This window comes from Phoca vitulina, unplaced genomic scaffold (genome assembly GCF_004348235.1).
Source record: "Phoca vitulina isolate PV1807 unplaced genomic scaffold, GSC_HSeal_1.0 scaffold7, whole genome shotgun sequence".
Classification (NCBI taxonomy): domain Eukaryota; kingdom Metazoa; phylum Chordata; class Mammalia; order Carnivora; family Phocidae; genus Phoca; species Phoca vitulina.
Window position 1 is genome coordinate 48,492,434 of NW_022589710.1, and position 19,433 is coordinate 48,511,866.

The 19,433-nt window shown below is 42.5% G+C and overlaps 1 protein-coding gene across 30 annotated transcripts in view; it reads left to right on the plus strand.

Moving 5' to 3' along the window:
- The window catches only part of NRXN3 (neurexin 3), a 1,527,623-nt gene that overhangs the window by 430,311 nt on the left and 1,077,879 nt on the right, over positions 1–19,433 (plus strand). For 19 of the 30 annotated variants that reach the window (XM_032406089.1, XM_032406055.1, XM_032406061.1 and 16 more), the window contains 3 exons: positions 8,303–8,604; positions 12,549–12,572; positions 14,491–14,652. In XM_032406089.1, the coding sequence (XP_032261980.1) occupies positions 8,303–8,604; positions 12,549–12,572; positions 14,491–14,652 (488 nt within the window). The remainder of the gene's footprint in view (positions 1–8,302; positions 8,605–12,548; positions 12,573–14,490; positions 14,653–19,433) is intronic. The other 11 variants (XM_032406090.1, XM_032406063.1, XM_032406073.1 and 8 more) reach the window with 1 other exon arrangement.

A 19,433-nucleotide genomic window follows, 5' to 3' on the forward strand; every position in this document is an offset into this window, starting at 1 on the left:
AGACCCTTACTCTGTCACCAAGCAGATGAACCACTTCTCATTGGAGGAAGTGAATGAGTAAAGGAGAGAGGGCCCAAGTGTTACTCCAAAACCATTCTGTCCTGGAGAATGGGGAGGAAATATTCTTGTGGAGTTGTAGGGACAGGGAAATGGAGTTCCCTCTACAAGAGAGTGTACTGTTTGTGTTCACTGCATGTTTGATTGACCCACAATTAAAATGAGTCCTGTCAAAAAAAAATGAGAAGCCTGTAATGGAAGAAACATAATTATAGTTTGACTCCTATGGATGAGGTAGTTAAGTGAAAATAAAATGTATAGCACTTACATCAGTTATTTTAAGTGGGTAGGCAGCCATATGCAACACAACTACCTCAGGCCATGGTTTCTTAGCAATGTCCATTCTACCTTGGAAATGTTTCCTGGATCCCTCTTTATCACTTCAGCAATTTGTCCACCCACGGAACCTCCAATACAAGGTGGGTATAATTGTGCCACTCCCAAGTGTCAGTTTTCTTCTCCTCTGTTGTTCCTCCATCCCCAGTGCCTCAAGATATGGCAGATAAGGCTCCGGCCTCATCCTGAGCCTGTGCTTATGTGCCCATTACTCTGCCCATTATGCATTGAACTTCTCACCATTCCATGAACACCCTGCACTTTTCTAGTGACTACACCAGTGAATATGCTCTTTCTTCTAACTAGAATTTCATCCCTTTTTTGTATGGTGAACTCTTACTCGTATTTCAAGACACAGCTTAAGTTTGACCTCCTGTGTGGAGTCTTCCCTAACACTCAGGGTCATTGATTCCTTCTTCTGTGTGCCGATATCAACTATGAAACATTTACTGTGCTGAATTGTAATTACTTGTTTGTGTTCTTAGCCCCGCCGCCACCGCCGCCGCCAACAGCTGACAAGTCTGTGTCTGGGAACTGGGTCATGGACTTTATCTGATTGATGTTTCACAGCAACTCTATGAAATATATACTCTGGTTATTCCCATTTTATAGATTAGGAAACGCAGGGATAGAGACTAAGGGTTCAGTAATGAGCTAAGGCTTCATAGAATTAGGTAAGTGCCAGAGCTGGCTGTCCAACCCAGGTCTATCCAATTCAAAGTCTTCATCATTACCCTCCAAATCATTAAGTCCACAGTCCCACTACACTCTGGGCTACAGGAGGGTACCCTGTTTAGCATGAGTCTAGGTCAGGGCCTGGCACTTAGCAGGCATTTGAGTTGTTTTAGCTTTACAGTTTCTCTTCTTCAGTAAAGTATCAGCTAATTACTCATATTCACAGGGTTGCTGTGCGGCTTAAGTGCATTCAGCACCGGGCACATCACGTGGCACATAGTAGCCACCTGTAAATCCCTATTCCTTAAATGAATGAACAGGAAATTCAACTTTTATTGTAATGCAATCGAGAGAAATGCCTGTCTTCAGGATGCCATTAGCTTTCTAGTGATTTCAGCGAAGCGTGATTTTCCAGGCAATTCTTTGGTGGACTGAGGCAGCTTCCCTCGCCAGGATGCTAGCTGTTTATTTTCCAAGTGACAACTTGATTTACTATTTTCCTTCTCATCACTTTCAAGAAGCATCTGCAGGCTAGTGAATGACCCAGGCAGCGTGGAAAAGTCCATTTATTTCTCTGTTGCATCTTTCCTACAGAGAGTCTGAGGATAAGGGTTGGAAATGGCTCCAGGAGGTCAGATTTCCTATGTGTTTTCTTTTGTAGTGCAGGATTGCTCATGGCGACACAATTTGCTGTCTGCTGGTACACTCTGCTTTTGAAATACCTGTATGATGGGATGTGGCAGGTAAAGGATTCATCGTTTCCCCTTGGGGGATGGCTCTGCAGTTTGATCTATCTGAATGCTTTGTTTGCCCCTAAAATACATTATAAGGGAAAGGGGACAGCAAGAACCAGGAGGGCACTTACTTGTATAGTTTTTTGCCTTTCTTACTCTGCATGTTCCTCTTCTGATTCTAGCAGGAAGTCCTGTTAGGTGATGTATAATAGAATTCACTCTAGTAAAAGGATTTCTGCTTCTCCCTCATTTTTGCAAATATGGTGATCTCACAGCCCAACCACTAACTTGGAGGTCTACCCACAGATCCCTTAGAGGTGGGAGTTCTTACTCTGGATGTTGCATTCTTAGCAGGTCACATGGAAAGGGAATGGGATTGTGCGAAAACAAACTCACTTTTGCCATATAACTTGTTCCTTTGCCAGCAAAATACCCCAATGGCTGTGTCAGCTCAAGGCACCTTTCCGAACTGAGTGGATATGCAGCGTCCCTAGGAATGGGCAGAGCAATTGTGGAATTGCGGGCTTCTCTGAGTTCATTTCTGCTTTGTGTACCCCCTGCTCAGGGCTGCTTTTATCACCATCAGGACTTTTTTTTTTTTTTTTTTGGCCTGGGGAAGAGTGGCCGGAAGAAGTGGGTGATGTGTCAGTTTACAGTTGGAGAACCTGAAGCTTCTCACTGCGGCTGCCCCACTGGAGGACGGACAGCACCGTCCGTCCCTGCTGCATCCGTGCATCCGGGGAAAGGCATCAGCAGGCCGGCCCCAGGACTACAGGCCATCCCTTTGTCTGGCAGGGAGGGCAGCAGCCCTTGTCTTCTGGTGCCTCCTGAGCTCCAGGGTGGGCCAGGCCAGGGTAACCAACGGGGTTATCAGCATTGGCGCCACACTGCTGCTTGGAGGCCAGTTGAAGGACAAAGGATTCAGAGATAAGAGCAGTTTTGCTGGTGTCTCTGAGGTGCATCCTCAGGAAGCTGGCTTCCACACTCCCTTTCTGGAACACAGCAGGTGTTCTGCTCAGGGCCATTGGTTACAGCCACTCCAGAGGGGTTAGCATTTTAATCGGCTCTTCTAAGTGGTGTCTAAAAATTCCATTTCCAAGGTCCTTTGTTGGAGGTGAAGAGTGTGATCTTCTCAGTTTGGCTTTCTCCAGTCTGCTGCTGGAGAATTTGGGGCTAGAGCCAGCCCCACTCTCCGTTCCTCTGCTTGGGCTCCTGCTGCCTGAGTGGATTCTTCCTGTCATTGTCAGTGGTTTCTCCTTTTGACACATTGAACTTCTTGCAGTTGTAGGAACAGATGGAGGCTCCTAGGCCCCTCTTCCTCTTGAGAGTTTGAGATCCTGGCAAGATAGTGGTATGACGTCATAGCAAAAGCAATGCAATGGGAATCAAGGTACTAAGGTTTTGGAACTGGCCTGAATGCTTTTCAGTGTCTTGGATAACCCATCTAAACTACATGCCTCCAGATCCTCCATTGGCATCATCCCAGCAAAGTGACCTCGTGGGATGTTGAGAGACTACAAATGTGACTAAGAAAGCATTTGGAGATATATGACATTCAAGAAACTGTGCACATGTATTTGCAAATGGACCTAGAATCCTTTACCCATGCCTGACATTGTCTCCCTTGAGGCCTTTCATGTCTAAAGTTCTAGCATTGTCCCTCAGTTTTTACCGCTGGTCCTTGGTTTTCCATGGCTGCATTTGGATTGTAAGTGTGCAGACTCTGGCTTCCTCCTATGGTTTTTGGTTTGCTAGTACCTCTGCCTCTCAGTTTCCTGGGTTGTCTCTCCTAAGAACCGTTTGCTTCCACTACTGCCCAGCAAAAGGCAAACCTTATTTGAGAAGGGTATCAACATCCAGGTTGAATCAATTCCCCCAGAAAAGTAGTTCAAATGTGTTCTCAACCTTTTTTTTTTTTTTTTTTAGATTTTATTTATTAATTTATTTGACAGTGAGAGAGCGAGAGAGCGAGCACAAGCAGGGGGAAGAGCAGAGGGAGAGGGACAAGCAGACTCAGCGCTGAGCACGGAGCCTGATGTGGGGCTCTATCTCATGAACCTGAGCTCATGACCTGAAATAAAATCAAGAGTAGGATGCTTAACTGGCTGAGCCACTCAGGTGCCCCAGTGTTCTCATCTTTTAACGGGGCTTTCTGCCTTCAGTTCACACTTCTTTTCAGTCCACTCTCAACCCAACATAAGTTGAGTTGTAAAATCTTTTTAAAAGATTATGTGATCTTTTAAAAATACAAATCAGACCCTCCATCCTTTCAGTAAAATTGTGCCATGGCTCCTCATAACCTTCAGAATAAAGCCTGAATTTCTTGATCTCAAAGCCTGAGACATCAAGCTCTCAGAAACCACAGGCCCAATTAAACAGTGATATGCATTTCTCCACACTTCTTAGATTGCATGGTAAAAACATATTACACTGAATATTTTAATCTGCTTTGCAATTTCTCAGAGAAATGGAGATATTATTAAATAAATCACTAGTTGGATTTTTTGGGGGGGAGAGAGTGGAAAATAGAATTGAATAAATGCTTGTTAATGCTATTTATATATAGTCCTTGGATTAACAAGCCTTTGAAAGATCCAGTACTTTACATATCTTACACAAACCGATTTAAAATCTTGGGTTATACATATCTAGATTGCATCTAGTGTTTAATCAATTGGACACTTACAAATAATGGGGAAATGATTTGTTGTCATACAGTTGAGCTCTGCTTTCCATGCAGTGAGACTAACATTTTTATTTTAATACTTATGCAATTGATTGTAAACTTCGGGGTGATATAATTTAAGTGGATCTAAACAGTCCATTAGCCATGTCAGTGCGTGCTCTCTTGCCAAGTTGGAGCTTTATGCTAAGCTGTTGTGTACTCTGTTACATAATCCTCTGCATCCATTGTCTCTACCTATTTTGCTTGAATACATACACAGTGACTGCATTGTCTCTTCAACCTCCTTCTCAGTGTAAACAGTAAATATAGAAAACAAATTTGGGGCAATATTACATTTTTCTAATGGAGAGTTTGGAGAATTGAATAGGCTTAGAAATGTGTTTGTCACTATTTAGTTTTGCGCCTTTTATTTATGTTCATTGTCAATTTAATATGGCTTTCAAGGTGATAAGACAGTGCTTAAGCTTTGGCTACTGGAAGGAAATTAAGAAAGATTGGGATCTTAGGAGAAATCAGTTGTGAGATTATGCAAAGGAACACTTTCTTCAACGTTCTCACTCTTTTTTCTTCCATGCCCCTCATTTGCTCTTTTAAAGACCAGGTCAAGCACTGTCAATGCCTCTCCTCCCCACACAGTCAGGAAGAAGGTATCCCATGCATTAAAAATGTTACAATTTGGCTTATCTAGAATATGACTCAGAGAGTAGCTTTCAGGTGTCTCGTGTGTTGACATGTGGAGGAGATAGCAGCATCTGGGGTGATGCTGCTCTTGGTAGCCTCCTCCAGCCCAGGGAAGAGGCAAACCGGGAAAATTCATCATTGAATGAAGAGATTGGGAAGGTTGTGAACGGTTACAGCATTTTCCTTAGATTACTTGCAAAGGGATACACTCAGCTACATAAAGTCTTTGTTGGTGAATTTGCATGGAGATTAGCATAAATATGCATGTGATTTACATAGATGATTTCTCATGGTTGGTTTTATTTCTTGTTTATTTATTGATATTCTCTTCTCTACAATAATGTCATTTTTCTTCTCTGGCCTCCACATAAAACAAGTTCTATTGCTTTAAACACACCCAGAATCCAGGGGGAAAGGGGAACATTAATTTTGGTGAGTAAGTGTGATTTACGTAGGGTAGGGGGGGAAATACATTTCTGGCTCAATTTATCCAAGGTTTGGGATGGTTTGTAAGTTAATGCATGGCTCTGTGGAATCATTTGTGCTGTTTAATAGAATAGGAACAACGTGCTACATCCAAAGTGATGGGTAAAAGGATATTTAGAGAAAAGTCCAGATAGGCACTAGAAGTCCAGAGTAACACCAACTGTGTGGTCTTGGGCAACACTTACTCTTAGTTGTCAGTTTCTTCCTTGTTAAAAAAAAGTGGGTCATTAAATCAGGTAAGCTCTAAAATCCCTTATAAGCTCCAAAACTTATTATTTTTGCATACTCCTTGGTTCAATTACATGACAAATATTAAGCCCCATATAGCACATCAAATAACATCCTGGCACCTTACTGTTCTGTATCAAACCTTTCCCCCTTGAAGGGTACTCAGTGATTAAGCATCTTTTTAGAGGCACTCATTTCCTTGTTCATTTTTCTCAGTTCAGTGGGCACATAAGGTCTAACTTAAATGTTTATAGAAGACACCCGTTACTATACCACATGTGGCGCCAAGGACAGGCATAGCAGTTGGCTCTGTGCGCATATGTATCCATAGGAAAAGAGTTTATTGGTGAAAACTGAATTTGATTTGCCATCCTTTACTCTAGGTCAGGTTCACCTCCTGGTCTCCTAAACAGGCTCATCCAAATGCATTTTAACACAGTCATTTCTTCAGAAATGAGAGAAGAAATCATGACAATAGACAGGGCACTAGGGGGTTGGATACATCTGTTTCAAACATATAGATGGTATCAAATTGCTGCTCCATGATTTTATTTTTTTAGCTGTTTTGGTAAAAAGCATCAGACATGGGTTATGTGCCAAGTAGTGCTTACTGAGACACTGTGGTCATTTATAGGTGGACAGGTCCCTTTTGCTTATACCAGTGTGTGTGTGTGTGCGTGTGCGTGCATGCATGTGCGTGCACACAAACAGAGATATGCAGGTAGATACATCATTGAGACCCTCTGAAATACACAGGACAAGCCTGATCTCTTCTTTAACTCTCTGGAGTACAAAGTTGAGGTTCATGTTTTAAGGCTGTCATGATTCTATAATTAGTTTAATATAGACTGTAGTGGGTGGTCATCTCTCCCATATGATGAGTGCTTCCTCTACAGTTCTTACCTAATCATGAGAATATATTTATTTTATGTAAGTGACTTACCAAGGGCTGTGATGGTTGATAAGGTTCTAAGCTGAGGTGGAATTGACTTTGGTTACGAAGGCTGAAGTGTAGTTCTAGAAGAGAAAATAGAACTTGCCCAACCTTATTTTGTAACCCCCCCTCTGTAATGGGAAACTGCCTATCCAACCTTGTATTGTTGCCCATTTTCTTTCATGATGAGGTGCTTTTGCTAGCTTTTGGCCAACCCTGATATGCAGTAGGCCACTCTCAGTCAGACTGCCTGGTAGGGGGACAAGTGGGTTTTGAAATTATAAATTACATCAACAAATGATTAAATAAAACATGTCATTACCTTGATAAATACACCTTTGAAACTACCTAGTAAGCCAGGTGCACACTTAGAATTGTTGGATTCCTCAGAGTTCTATCCTGGGATATGCTAGCGCAGGGAGAACCAGCCCCTCTGGTTGTCAACCTGTGGCCTGTCCCCTTCCTCTTTCCACCTTTGGCTCCATACTGTATCCACAAGGGCTCTGGTATAAATGCACGTGGACGCCCACGTGGCCAAGCTCTGTCTAACTCCCTGCAAATGGTCCCCCATTGCTAGTTCTCAGACCTTGAGGTATGCACACTGATGGCATGATTTGCTGTTGGAAAATGAGTCCAGGGCAGAGCCTTGCAGAAGCCCTGGAAACAGGCCTGGGGCTCCTTGGGTAGGGAATTAGAGGATCCCATGGTGTGGCCTTGAAGGAGAGTATACACTCCAGTGGAATGCTGTCTTGACCCTGGATGTTCTATAGGATGGTCCTACCAGGGCCATCTAAATTGGGAGACCCTAGAGCAGAGATCCCTTTGGATCGAAAGGGAGCTATTGCTGTCTTGTCAAAGTGTATCACCAAATTCCATTCTGTCCCCTTTCCCTCATCTGCTTGATCACCTTCTCAGGTCCAACCTCCTATTTAATAACCCTGTCACATTCCACTGGGCTCAGGACTCTACCATGGAAACCAAAGTTAGCTGGGTTATTGATGGATGGAAATTAGAGCCAGATCTTTCAGGGTAACTGATTTTTAGTTATTGGTCAATAAAAGGTACCTGGAGCTAAAGAACCCTTTGTGAGAAGAGTTAATTTTCCATTCTACACGAGCTCTCGGACAAGCATTTAAAAGCCATCATTGAAGCAAAAGCAATGTAAACCTTGCTCTACCATTTTGCATAAAATTCCCCTCTAGGTTTTTCTCTGGGAAAATGGGAAGGAAAGGCAGCAAGCTCTCCTACGCCATCACGTTGGTCTTCCACCCTTGTGAGGATAGATAGCTCCTCGGCAGTTACTGTCTCTCGCGGTTTCCCTAGTACTTAGACACAGGTCTGGTGGAAGCGTTGGAGGGAGCTCATGCGGATAGCAGCTCCCTGGCAGGGGCACTGCCCTGGGGGGCCATGTTCTCTTTGGTATTTGTGTACTCCTGACTCATGCCAGTCAGGTGGTGACTGCTCGCCTCTTTCCTTTTCATGCAGCCCGAGAGGAGAATGTGGCCACTTTCCGAGGCTCCGAGTACCTGTGCTACGACCTGTCTCAGAACCCGATCCAGAGCAGCAGTGATGAAATCACCCTCTCCTTTAAGACCTGGCAGCGGAACGGGCTCATCCTGCACACGGGCAAGTCGGCTGACTATGTCAACCTGGCTCTGAAGGATGGCGCGGTCTCCTTGGTCATTAACCTGGGGTCCGGGGCCTTTGAGGCCATCGTGGAGCCAGTGAATGGAAAATTCAACGACAACGCCTGGCATGATGTCAAAGTCACGCGTAACCTCCGGCAGGTAATGGCGGAGGGGAGAGAGTGCCCGGAGGCTCCTCTTGGGTAGCGGGGGAGGAGGTTAGTGAAGCAGGTGCTGGACGAACTAGAGAAGGGTATAGATACAGCTTTGGATTTGTCGAAGCTTAATGTTCTCCCCAGTCTTTGCAGTTTCACAAGGAAAAATTATGAAAATATGTTTCTCCTCCTACTTCAGTTCTCCACTTATGCTTGTTTTTTTTTTCAGAAAAAAATTCAGTTGTGTAGATAATAAAAGTAATAAATACTTTCCTTTTATTCTGCTTTCCTTTTTATCATTTTCTTAATTACATTTGAATCTTGTATTATTGTCAAATTCAATTAGGGACAGTGTTTTGTTTCTGCAGCTTGCTAGATTTTCCTCATTTTCTGAATATATGTTTTTCTTTTTAGTTAAGTTAGCCATTGCCATGATGCCATGATTTTAATTCTTTCCAGAAAAAAGTCTTCCTTTTTCTCGTCCTTTTAATTTAACGCCCCTCCTCTGCTTTCATTTTTTTTTTTTTTTTCTGTTGTTATGTTAACCTATAGCCTTAGAATGAATTAGCTGGAATCTTTCTGAATTCCTCTGTTTCTCTGTTCCTTGGTGCGGTGGTCCTACTTTATTGCCCCCATCTCTACCTCGGAGGCTCTTCAGTTGACTGGGAGGCCTGGAAAGTGGAAGGATCCAAATAAAAAAGTCAACTTTGGAGCAGCCCTTCCTGGTTCTGTTCGTGCTTGAGAACTCCCATCGCTTGCCGATTCTAAGCAGGCAACTCCGTGAGGTGACAACGCTCTCAGAAAGCCTTAGCCAAGTGAACTTGTTTCCAGTCTCACAATGAATAATAACAGTCACAACAGTAATAATAGTAACACCTCACCAGCCCACATCAGTGAAGAAGAAAAGCATTTCCTATAAAAGTCAAGGTCTGTGCTGATGCCTCTTTCCGGGTTGCTATTTGCACTTGGTTTTTCTCCTTGTGATTTTGTCATTAAACCCAGTTAGACAGGGTTAATCCTTTATTAATCAGAAAACATTATGCAAATTTCCAGAGAGTGCTTATTAGATTTTCTTCTGCAATGTGATTGATTTAATGCCTTCTAATGTAAATATGAAAGCATAAGAACGGACAAGTGTTTGCATATGTTTTCTGTTTGATAAAAAGGCGACTCCTTAGTATTGCTAAGTGAACAGAGAAGGTTCACAGGCGCTGGGAACTCACAATATTCAAAACACCCATTGTAATGCTTAAGTATGTTGAGGAAGCCACCGGGTTGGGAGATGCTCTTCTATCTGTGGTGATGTTACCAAATCACACAAGTCTTAGAGCCCGCAGGCCTCTTAATACCCCTGGACTGGACATTTTTGAATCACTGTTCTGTTTTTCCACCAAAGCCAAAGGATCCAATTGCTAATGTTTTCTTTAATAATCCTCCATCCATACTTAGCTCAGCTCAGCTCAGCTCAGCTGTCAAGAGGGCCCCAGTCGAATTTCCATTTGCTAACATATAAAGGCGTGATGTGTTTGAGTTGCAGAGACTAGTCCAAAAAGTAAAATATGACCAGTTTTGGCTGGCAGGTACACAGTAACACCCTTTAGGCTGTAGGGGAGGGGAGAATTTTCATACATGACGGGGAGCAGGGTCAGGTTGTGATTCTCACCAACCAGTCTGTTTCTCTGGTTCTCTCCCTCTCCCTGTACTTCCTTGCCATTCTAGAACGATTCCAATTAGCTGGAGAAAGGCTCACTTTTATTTCCACTAAAAACACTTTTCTAAAATAGAATTGGCCCCCAGTTCCAGCCTTTAAACCGAGTGGGGGATAAACCAAGCTGTTCTTCAAACATTGGTTGTGCTGTTTTAGTCAAAGCAAGCAGAGGAGAGCAATCCTGGAGGGTTTCTCTTCCAAGTTCTAAGACCCAGCTCCCTCAGTGCCCTTGGACAAACCATTTAACCTTGCCACACCACAGTTTTCATTTGTGTGAAATGGTGATTACAATCGTCCCCAGCCATGTGTGGTGGCTAAATATGCAAAGCACCTTATGTTCCAGAAGGATTATGAGCTCCTCCATGGTCTGGGTGCTAGACTCACTGTGACATGCCCACGATTTATAAGCTGAGTATTCTGTTGTGAAGGTGACTGTGTCTGTCTGTCACCAACGATGCTGCTAAACAGAGCTCTCAGTTCTGGACAAGGCGACAGAGGCCTGAGGGTGTTGGGGGGCATTTCTTGGCAGAGGGAATATGAATCTCATAGAGGAAGTGCCCCTAAAATTGGTCTTTAATGAAATTCCGACTGAATTTTGCATCCAAATGCAATTTATTGAAAGAGAGGGAAATCTCCGAAAAGCAGAGTTGATTTTGCAAATGTAATCCTTTCAGTGCTGAATCATCTAAGATTATTATTTTGACCATTAAAAATACATTTATAACATCTTCTTTAGTTCTGTAGGAGACAATTGAAGGGTTTGGAAGCCCCTGTCTATTTCAATTAAACTGTAAATTGCTTCATAAATATTTGATAACAAGCTTGTGACTGTCTCATCTACTTTTTTGGTAAGGTCGAATGATTTCTGTGGCAAAAACTCATCCGAGGAATGCTTACTTGGAGTTTCCTGGAGTATTCATTACTAAATGGAGCAGAACTTTGCCCATTTCTTCCTTCTTGGTCATCTACTCATGGTTCAACCTTTGAGCCAAGTCAGGACTGAGGCCAGCTACTTTACTGGGGCTTCTGATTAAAGGAAGGAATGTGAACTCTCTGATCCAGACTGTTACTGGGATTAGGGACCAAGGTAGTGATGTGTTTCTCTGGGTTTGTTTTTGGTCTGTTTTAAAACCCATGACCTTGAACATGGCCCTCATGTGAATTGTTTTACCTCTAATGCCGCTTTAGTGAAACCACAAACACAAAACTGGGGTTACCGATCTTCCAGCCTTCCAGCCTCCCAGCTCAGGGTGTATTAGCCACTTAGCATTTGAAAATAGTCAGAGGAGACAAATTGTAGGGCTTCTTTAATCATGTTTAACCTGCCAGTCCTCTCTGTTATCCATACAAGAAATTGCTTAAAAGCTTGAAAACCATTTTCTAAAGGGGAATGGGGGGAGAGCGATTCCAACGGGCAGCATTCTGGCAAAGAAAACAAAACAATAACTACATTGGGAAATAAAGAAGACTCCCAACTATTCTGATGCACTCCGACAACACAGTTATTGTCGACCAAGAGGAAAGCAAAGAGGAGAATGTCCCCCTCCAGCTGCACATATCCACACAAAATCAAGGGAGTCATGGATCTTTAATCATCTATGGAAACCCAGAATAAGCTACATCATGTAGCCTTCCTATGCTAGAGGCGACCTGTAGATGCTTTACGTTTTTTTTTTTGTTGTTCTATTGAAAGTCATAATCATCCATGCATGTAGTCAGAGTCAGATATATTAAAAAAAAAAAAAAGTCCCCAGGATATTGGTATTTTAGCTCTACCTATCTATCTACCTACATGTGAAATGATAAACTTCAGGGGTGTTTTTTTTCAGGATAGATGGGCTGTGTATGTGCTAGAGGGTGGGAAGGGAAAATGGTGTTCATTCAGAAGAGCCCTTGGAAAGTAAGTATGATGCTAATTCTAACTGGGGTGAGGTCTGGTTTGAGCGGTGTTTGGAAGAAGGGGGAGTTCAATGACAGGGTGGATTGCAGCTCCTTTCCTGGCTCTGCCCTGGCTGCCAAGGTTTTCCATAGAGTCCTGGTCTCATTGTCTTCCCCACTCTCTTTTTCTGTGTCGGGTGCCTTTTTTTTGAAAAACTAACACAAGATCATTCATGCAATGTGTCATTTTACTAACCGACTAATGTACTAACACCCTAACGACTCATCTTTGTTTTTAGTTTTTTTAATTAACAATCGTTCTGTTCACAATTTTTAATTTCCTTTCTTCCCCCTTTTCCGCAAAGCACTCAGGCATCGGACACGCTATGGTAAACAAACTACATTGTCTGGTAGATATCATTCTTATTGTCTCTTTTTTTGGGTTTGCCGTGTGTTGCCCCCCTTTTCCTTCCCAAACCCCCCTTTTATCCTCCTTAGACTCCTTTCTTCTTCTTTTAAAATTCTTTTGTTGGATTAAATGCAAGCCTTTCTTTTTTGTTAAAAAAAGAAAAAAAAAAAAAAAATGGAAGGGGACGTGCCTGTCCTGGAAATGGTATTTGGAGGAGTTTGGCTGGGACAGTTTCCTTTTCTCCAGTTTGTCATTTTTTTTTTCCCCTAAAAGTATTTTTTTAAAGAAAGATTCCCCATTTAGCTAAATTTGTTTTGTTTTGTTTTCTTATTTTGCAACTTCCAAGTTACAGACTAGGGACAACAGGCTTTCTATTGAGGACTTTCTTCTCTCTGTGTCTCCCTGTCCCCTCTCACTGTTCCTCCTTTCTCTTCCCTACTCCCCACTCCTGAAGCCCATTTTTCTTTCCCTTTGGTGTGGCCACGGGCTGCCACAGGTGATCTGGGGAGGAAAGTACTCTATTTCCTCTGTTCTTCCTTTCCCGGCTTTCACCCTATTCCCCACTGTGGCCAAAGGGAGCTCTGCCAGTGTGTTCTCCGTACAGACTCTGCATGGCATGTTCCTGTCTCGTGGATTTCCCCATGGACATCAGAGTTTGTCCCGCCATTTTCCTCCTCATTACTAACAACCTGTCAATCATCAGCCCAGTTCCACACTCTTCTCTCTCTTCATTTTTGTCTCCACTCTTCTTCATTCTCCTCTCATCCTTCATATATTTTGGGGTTAGGTTTGGACTTTTTCTTTTCTTTTCTTTTTCTTTTTTTTTTTTTTAGTGAGGGAGGTGGCAGGCAGGGGAAAGACAACCCTTTAGTTTTGAGTGGTTTGGGTTTTTTTTTTTTTTGGTTGTTTGTTTTTACCTCCATCTTGTGTTCCACTTTGTTCAGTGCATGTAAGTGTGAAGTGGATTTTGATTCTTCCCTTTGGTTTTCCTCACCCCTACCCACTTCCCTGCCCTTTTTCTTCTGCCTTATCTCTTGGCTCCTGATGGTTTTCGCATGGGTGTGTCAGCGTATGGTGCGTGCACGCTTTGAGGCCCCATCTTTTCTCTTTGCCCTCTGCTCCTTTCATGGATTTTGGGCGTGTGGGTGCTGTTTCTTCCCTGTGGGCATTCTTATTATTTTTATTTTGATTATTATGCCTCATATTCCTTTCTTTTTGTTAGAGTTGCCTTTTTGGTTTGGGTCATTTCTCCTTTTGGTGGTGGTGACGGCAGTGAAGGGAGGGCAGGGGTTGGTGTCCTGGGGGTAGTCCATGGCATGTACCATCCATGACATATCAAAAATGAGACCCTTCTCCTTCCCTCCCCGAATGCATGTTTGTCAGCGTGGTGTGAGCCCCCAAAGAAACGAATAAAAAAGAAAAGAAAAAAAGAAAAGAAAAAAGGAAAAAAAAACATCCACCACCAAAGACCAACCCTAACAAACCCCATTGTCAAATGTCTCCTTTGCTGTTTCTCACTACCACCATAAATAACAATCATTCAAAAAATAAACAATCATTTTACCAATGAACTGAGACAAGTGATGTCGTCTGAGGATAGTTCCATTTTCTAGCCTGACTGAGTAAAGAGTGCAATGGGTAGAGCGAGTTGCTCATCTTGGCAATTCCCCCAAAGTCTCCTGGGAGTCTGCAGAGGAAAGCTGGAGGCTTGGGTTGCAGGGAAGGCAGACCAGAAAATGGAACTTGGCTGCGCCTACCAAAATCAAACCAAATTAGAAAGAATACCTCACCAAAATCTTAATGAAAGTGATGCCACAGGTAGGGGAAGCCACCGGATTTTGATAGGACTGTAAAGTCATTGTTGGGACTTTTTTTTTGTCCCTATGTCCCTCCACCAGGTGACAATCTCTGTGGATGGCATCCTTACCACGACGGGCTACACTCAAGAGGACTACACCATGCTGGGCTCGGACGACTTCTTCTACGTGGGAGGAAGCCCAAGTACCGCTGACTTGCCAGGCTCACCCGTCAGCAACAACTTCATGGGCTGCCTTAAAGAGGTAACGGTCACATGCTCTCTTTAATTCGTTGACTGTCCCAAGAACAAATGAATTTCCAGTTCAATGAGGGGCTCTGTCCTCTAATCCATTCTTTGAGGCCATAGGTTGTAGCAAAAAAGACTTTGGGCTTGGAAGTAAGGTCCTAGGTTTTGGTTCCTGCTTAAGCTGGTTGCATGACCTTGGGTTTGCCACTTACATATCTTGTGATTCTGTTTCCTCATCTGCCTAATGGGATACTGTATCCCACAGGTAGAGGTGCTTTATAAATTAAACGAAATAGCAGAGTTGAAAGGAGTTCAATGTCACAAGAACTACACCTTGTAAAGTTTGATTTCCTACTTCGACTTGGCAAGTAGGGAAGCTCTAGCTAAAAGTAGCTCAATTTGTGGTTGTGTATCTTGTCTAAAGCATAACATATGTATTATTTTACCTTTGCCAAGCTTGGTGTTCCCAAGAGTCTCATTATTTGAGATAAAGGAAAATTTTCAGAATGTAACATTAAGGCCCAGAAGACTGGTTTTTCCTTTTTTTTATCCCCTGAAAGCTAGCAGCTGTGAGAAAGCAGTGGGGCTTTGCCATTACTCATTTATTACTATTGTAGCTTATGTGTTGAGACCTCTGTCTGAGAGTAGAGGAGCTTCAGTCAAGTGTAAGTTCTCTAAGGTCAATTGTTGAGGCAAAAAGAATCAGACTTGATTTGGTAGAGTTCTTTCAGAATACTCTGTCATCCGAGCTGTGAACTGCACATTTTTGTTTAATCTAAGCTAAGCCTGATTGCCTAAGATATCTATACCCCTTCCCTGGGGAAATTCTTTGAGAAGCTAACAGTGTTCTTTCTTGTAGATAAAGATCCCTTGTGACATGTTATGAGACTCCTCTCAGGGCACATGTTTTATTCTGATTATGGTTATTTGAAATTTGTTGAACATCGGTTATCATACGAGATGGCATTGTACATGCGTGCATTCACGTCACTTGACTGTGAGCCATGTCAAAACAGGAGTTGGGTCCATTATGCCTGGTGTATAGTAGATGCATAATAAGTATTTCTGGAGTGGATACATTTATCAAGTCATCATTGGGCACCGTGTTTGTATTGTAACTGAACTTAGCTGCTCTTTCTAAGCCGTGGTCTCCGTGCTTGAGGACTTTATGATCTAGGAAGGGAGATGAGATCTGGAGGTGAGCGAATACAGCTCAGGACACTGTGTGTTCAGTGCCACAGACCAAATGTCCTAATTGAGTAGAATTAGAGGAAACAGATACATTTTAGGGGGAAGTCTGTTTCAGAGAAGAATTGATATTTGAGCTGGGCCTTGAGGCAGTAAACGCGTGTGAGTTGAGAGGAAGGGGTAGGAAAGAGAGACATGACAAAGGAGGGAAAAATCCAATTATAGCTCTGTGTTGTTCTTGGTCTGAAGGACAAATTATGGAAGAGAACCCCAGAAAGGGTTCCCTCTTTCTGCTGGACATTAGCTAGCCTTCCGCTGGCTACAGGGACACCAGTGGTCATTCCTGACAGAATTGCAGGAGACAGAGAACACTTCCACTCTGGGATTTACTCCCATTTGGATAGAAAAAAGGTATAAACTGCTCAGCATCTAATGAACCCTGAAAGATGCTTAAACAGTGTTAAATCACACACACTGGCATTGTACTCTTGTCAGGATTAGATAGGAACATTCTGCTACCATGGACGTGGCTCAGGAATGAATGAGGCATTGATTGCTGTGGAGAGCTCATCCATTTTTGGGTAGTGAAACAGCCTTGAGCGTGGACAGGATTTCTCCCGGACAGGATCTAGGGGTGGCCTCTAGAACTAATTTTCCCCTGTACACAATTATGTTGCACCATCTCTCAATTATGTATTTTGAGACAAAGGGGCAATTTCCCAACTGCAAATTATCAATCAGGAAGGATGCTCCTGAACATTTTGAAACAAAGCTCATAAAAACACAAAGATATCTCTGATGGCTCCATCCACACAAAACCTAAAGTAAATAAAATCTGTATGCACACACACACACACACACACACACACACACACGCACACATATTGCCCAGGTGTAGAGAGCAGAAAGCTTCAAAAGCCCATAAAAAGTGTTACTATAAGCTTGAAAATTAAAGGCAGTTCTGAAAAATGGTGTCAATAACAGAAATAATTAGTACTTAGTAGTAAAAATATATACATAACTAGCAGCATAAATCTGCATTTAAACCCAGATCAAGTCAGAAAAAAGAAAGTCCAGCCCATGCTGGGGGAAACGGTAGGCAAAATGAGAACTCCGTTAACTTATAACCTCATCTCTCTGTTACATACAGTATTGTGGTGTTTCTAAGGGATCTGGGAAGCTTTCTCCTCTGTCTGAGTGTCTTAAACAGGTAACTTCGAGTCTCATGTAGTCCTGGCATATTCTTTCTTTCTGCTGTTCACTATTTTGTAGGGCAGGTCTGGGAAATTCTTCTCTTGTTCTTGGTATTTGTCTTTGACATTTAGTGAACGGCGGAAGCTTCCAGCTAGGTTGGGATTTCTCTCCTTGATAAATCCCACCTACCCGCTTTTAACTATTTACACTTAGAACAGTGTCTAGTTATTTAACAAGCCCTTCTTCCCTATCTCTTTCTTCCTTTTTCTGTCTTTGCTTGCCTTTTGTGGCTCTGTGTTGCCTTAAGCTGAGCTGGGTACTTTCATGTATTATTTTCTTCAAAATGGGGACATGGTAAAAGGACTTCAGTTTCTCTTCCAGATTGTGGATAACTTTGTGTGTGGTACAAAATAGGCTTTATCTTTGGAACTACAGTTACTTCAACACTCAAAAGTTAAGTTCTGGCTCCACTGTTGAGCAGAATGATTGTGGTTTTCACCTGGGTGTACTAGCTTCCTAGCTTCCTACTGCTGTAAAAGCCAAGACAAAGACTATCCAAATTGTCCTCGGACTGTTGTGGTTCTCCCCACGCCCTAGTTATCAATACAAGATTTGTGTACACTTAAAAACTAGTTATCAATACAAGATTTGTGTACACTTAAAAACTACCAGCTCAGCATCGTGTTGCTTGTTGTGTTTCCATCTTTTCTTTTCTTTCTTTTAAGATTTTACTTATTTATTTGATAGAGAGAGAGAGAGCACAAGCAGGGGGGTAGTAGTAGAGGGAGAGGGAGAAGCAGACTCCCCTGCTGAGCAGGGAGCCCAACAATGGGGCTCAATCCCAGGACCCTGAGATCGTGACCTGAGCCGAAGGCAGACACTTAACCAACTGAGCCACCCAGGCGCCCCATGTTTCCATGTTTTAACATGTGGGTCTTATTTTTGATCTTTAGGGTTTGTAGCTCCTAGAATGGTTCTTAGCATCTACTGGGCTCTCAGTAAACATTTGCTGAGTGAAATCATGTTTGCAAATTAATTATGTTTAAATAAATAATCTTGGAAATGAACATGTTTGTAAAATTAATATTTTAGATAAATGCTTCCAGGCACTATTAACCATGTGATTTTCTTGGAATCAGTAAAGAACATCTTGACATGGCAACAGTTGAATCTTTCAGGAAGTTCCTAGCTGTCTGATTCGAGAGAAGCATTATATAGAAAGGCTCAGCAAGGCTGAGAGGAGTGGGTTGGAACTTCCTCTAGGAAGAACAGGATTGAAAAGGCTTTGACAGAGGTATCATTGTATAGAGAAAAGAACACTGGGTTTACAGTAAAAAAATCTGGCTGGGAATATAAGCTTTGTCACTGGCTCTATGGCCTGGAATAAACCACCGATCGTATTTGAGTCTGTTTCCTCCCTAACATGGATATACTAGGACCTTTGCTATGTTCTTAAATATTATACATAAAAATAACACCATACAGACATGTGTATATTGCTATAATGATTATTATTAAGGATTATGTAATACCCCTTATAAACAGTTTATGAATACAAATATAACCATACACTTGTATACATTAGCATGGGCAGTATCTCCATATCTCCTATATTAGCAAGTCACAATCAGAAGAAAAACCAGCCCTTTTCTGAGATTTGTCCCGCTAAAGTCCTTTCATTTTTTTCTGAAGTGGGGAAACCCACCCCACTCGCCCTCAATCATTACCTTGTTTTGTTGCCTTCGGTCATGTATTTGACAACTGTCAATCTCCATCTATTAAAATGTGAGCTAATTCTGTGATGACAAAGTCCTCTTCTGTTCACAGGTGTCTCCCCAGAACCTAGCAGAGTTCCTGGCATTAAAAAAACAACAACAACACTCATTAAGTATGTCTGGAATAAATAAAGGAATGAATGAGTTAACCTCATGGAGCTCTACAATTTGGTGGAATTTAGATCAACAGATAAATCCTATAAACCTACAGGATACCAGGGACTGTGCTAAATAAGAAAGAAAGATGATTCAGACACAGTTTCCACCTTAGAGGACCACACAGTTAGTGGGGGAGACAGATACATGGGTATAATTTCGATAAAAGATGGTTAGTAAAAAGAGGCATTCACAAGTGCAGTGGGGCTGTTGAGGAGAAGGACTTATATATTCTGGGGTTCAGGAAAGCTGTGTGGAGGAGCTAATGTGAGTCTCGAAGACAAACAGAAGTGAACATGGCAGAATGGAGGGAGTGGAGCTCCAGGACAATGGGGCAGCATGAGCAAAGGCACAGGCGCCGGACTCACAGTAGTGTCTGGGTGAGGAACTTACACTTTGCTCATTTCAGGGCACAAATGATAAGATGAAGAATTTTGAAAATGTAGCTGCAAAGTTAAGTAGGGGCCAGGTCATAGAGAACTTT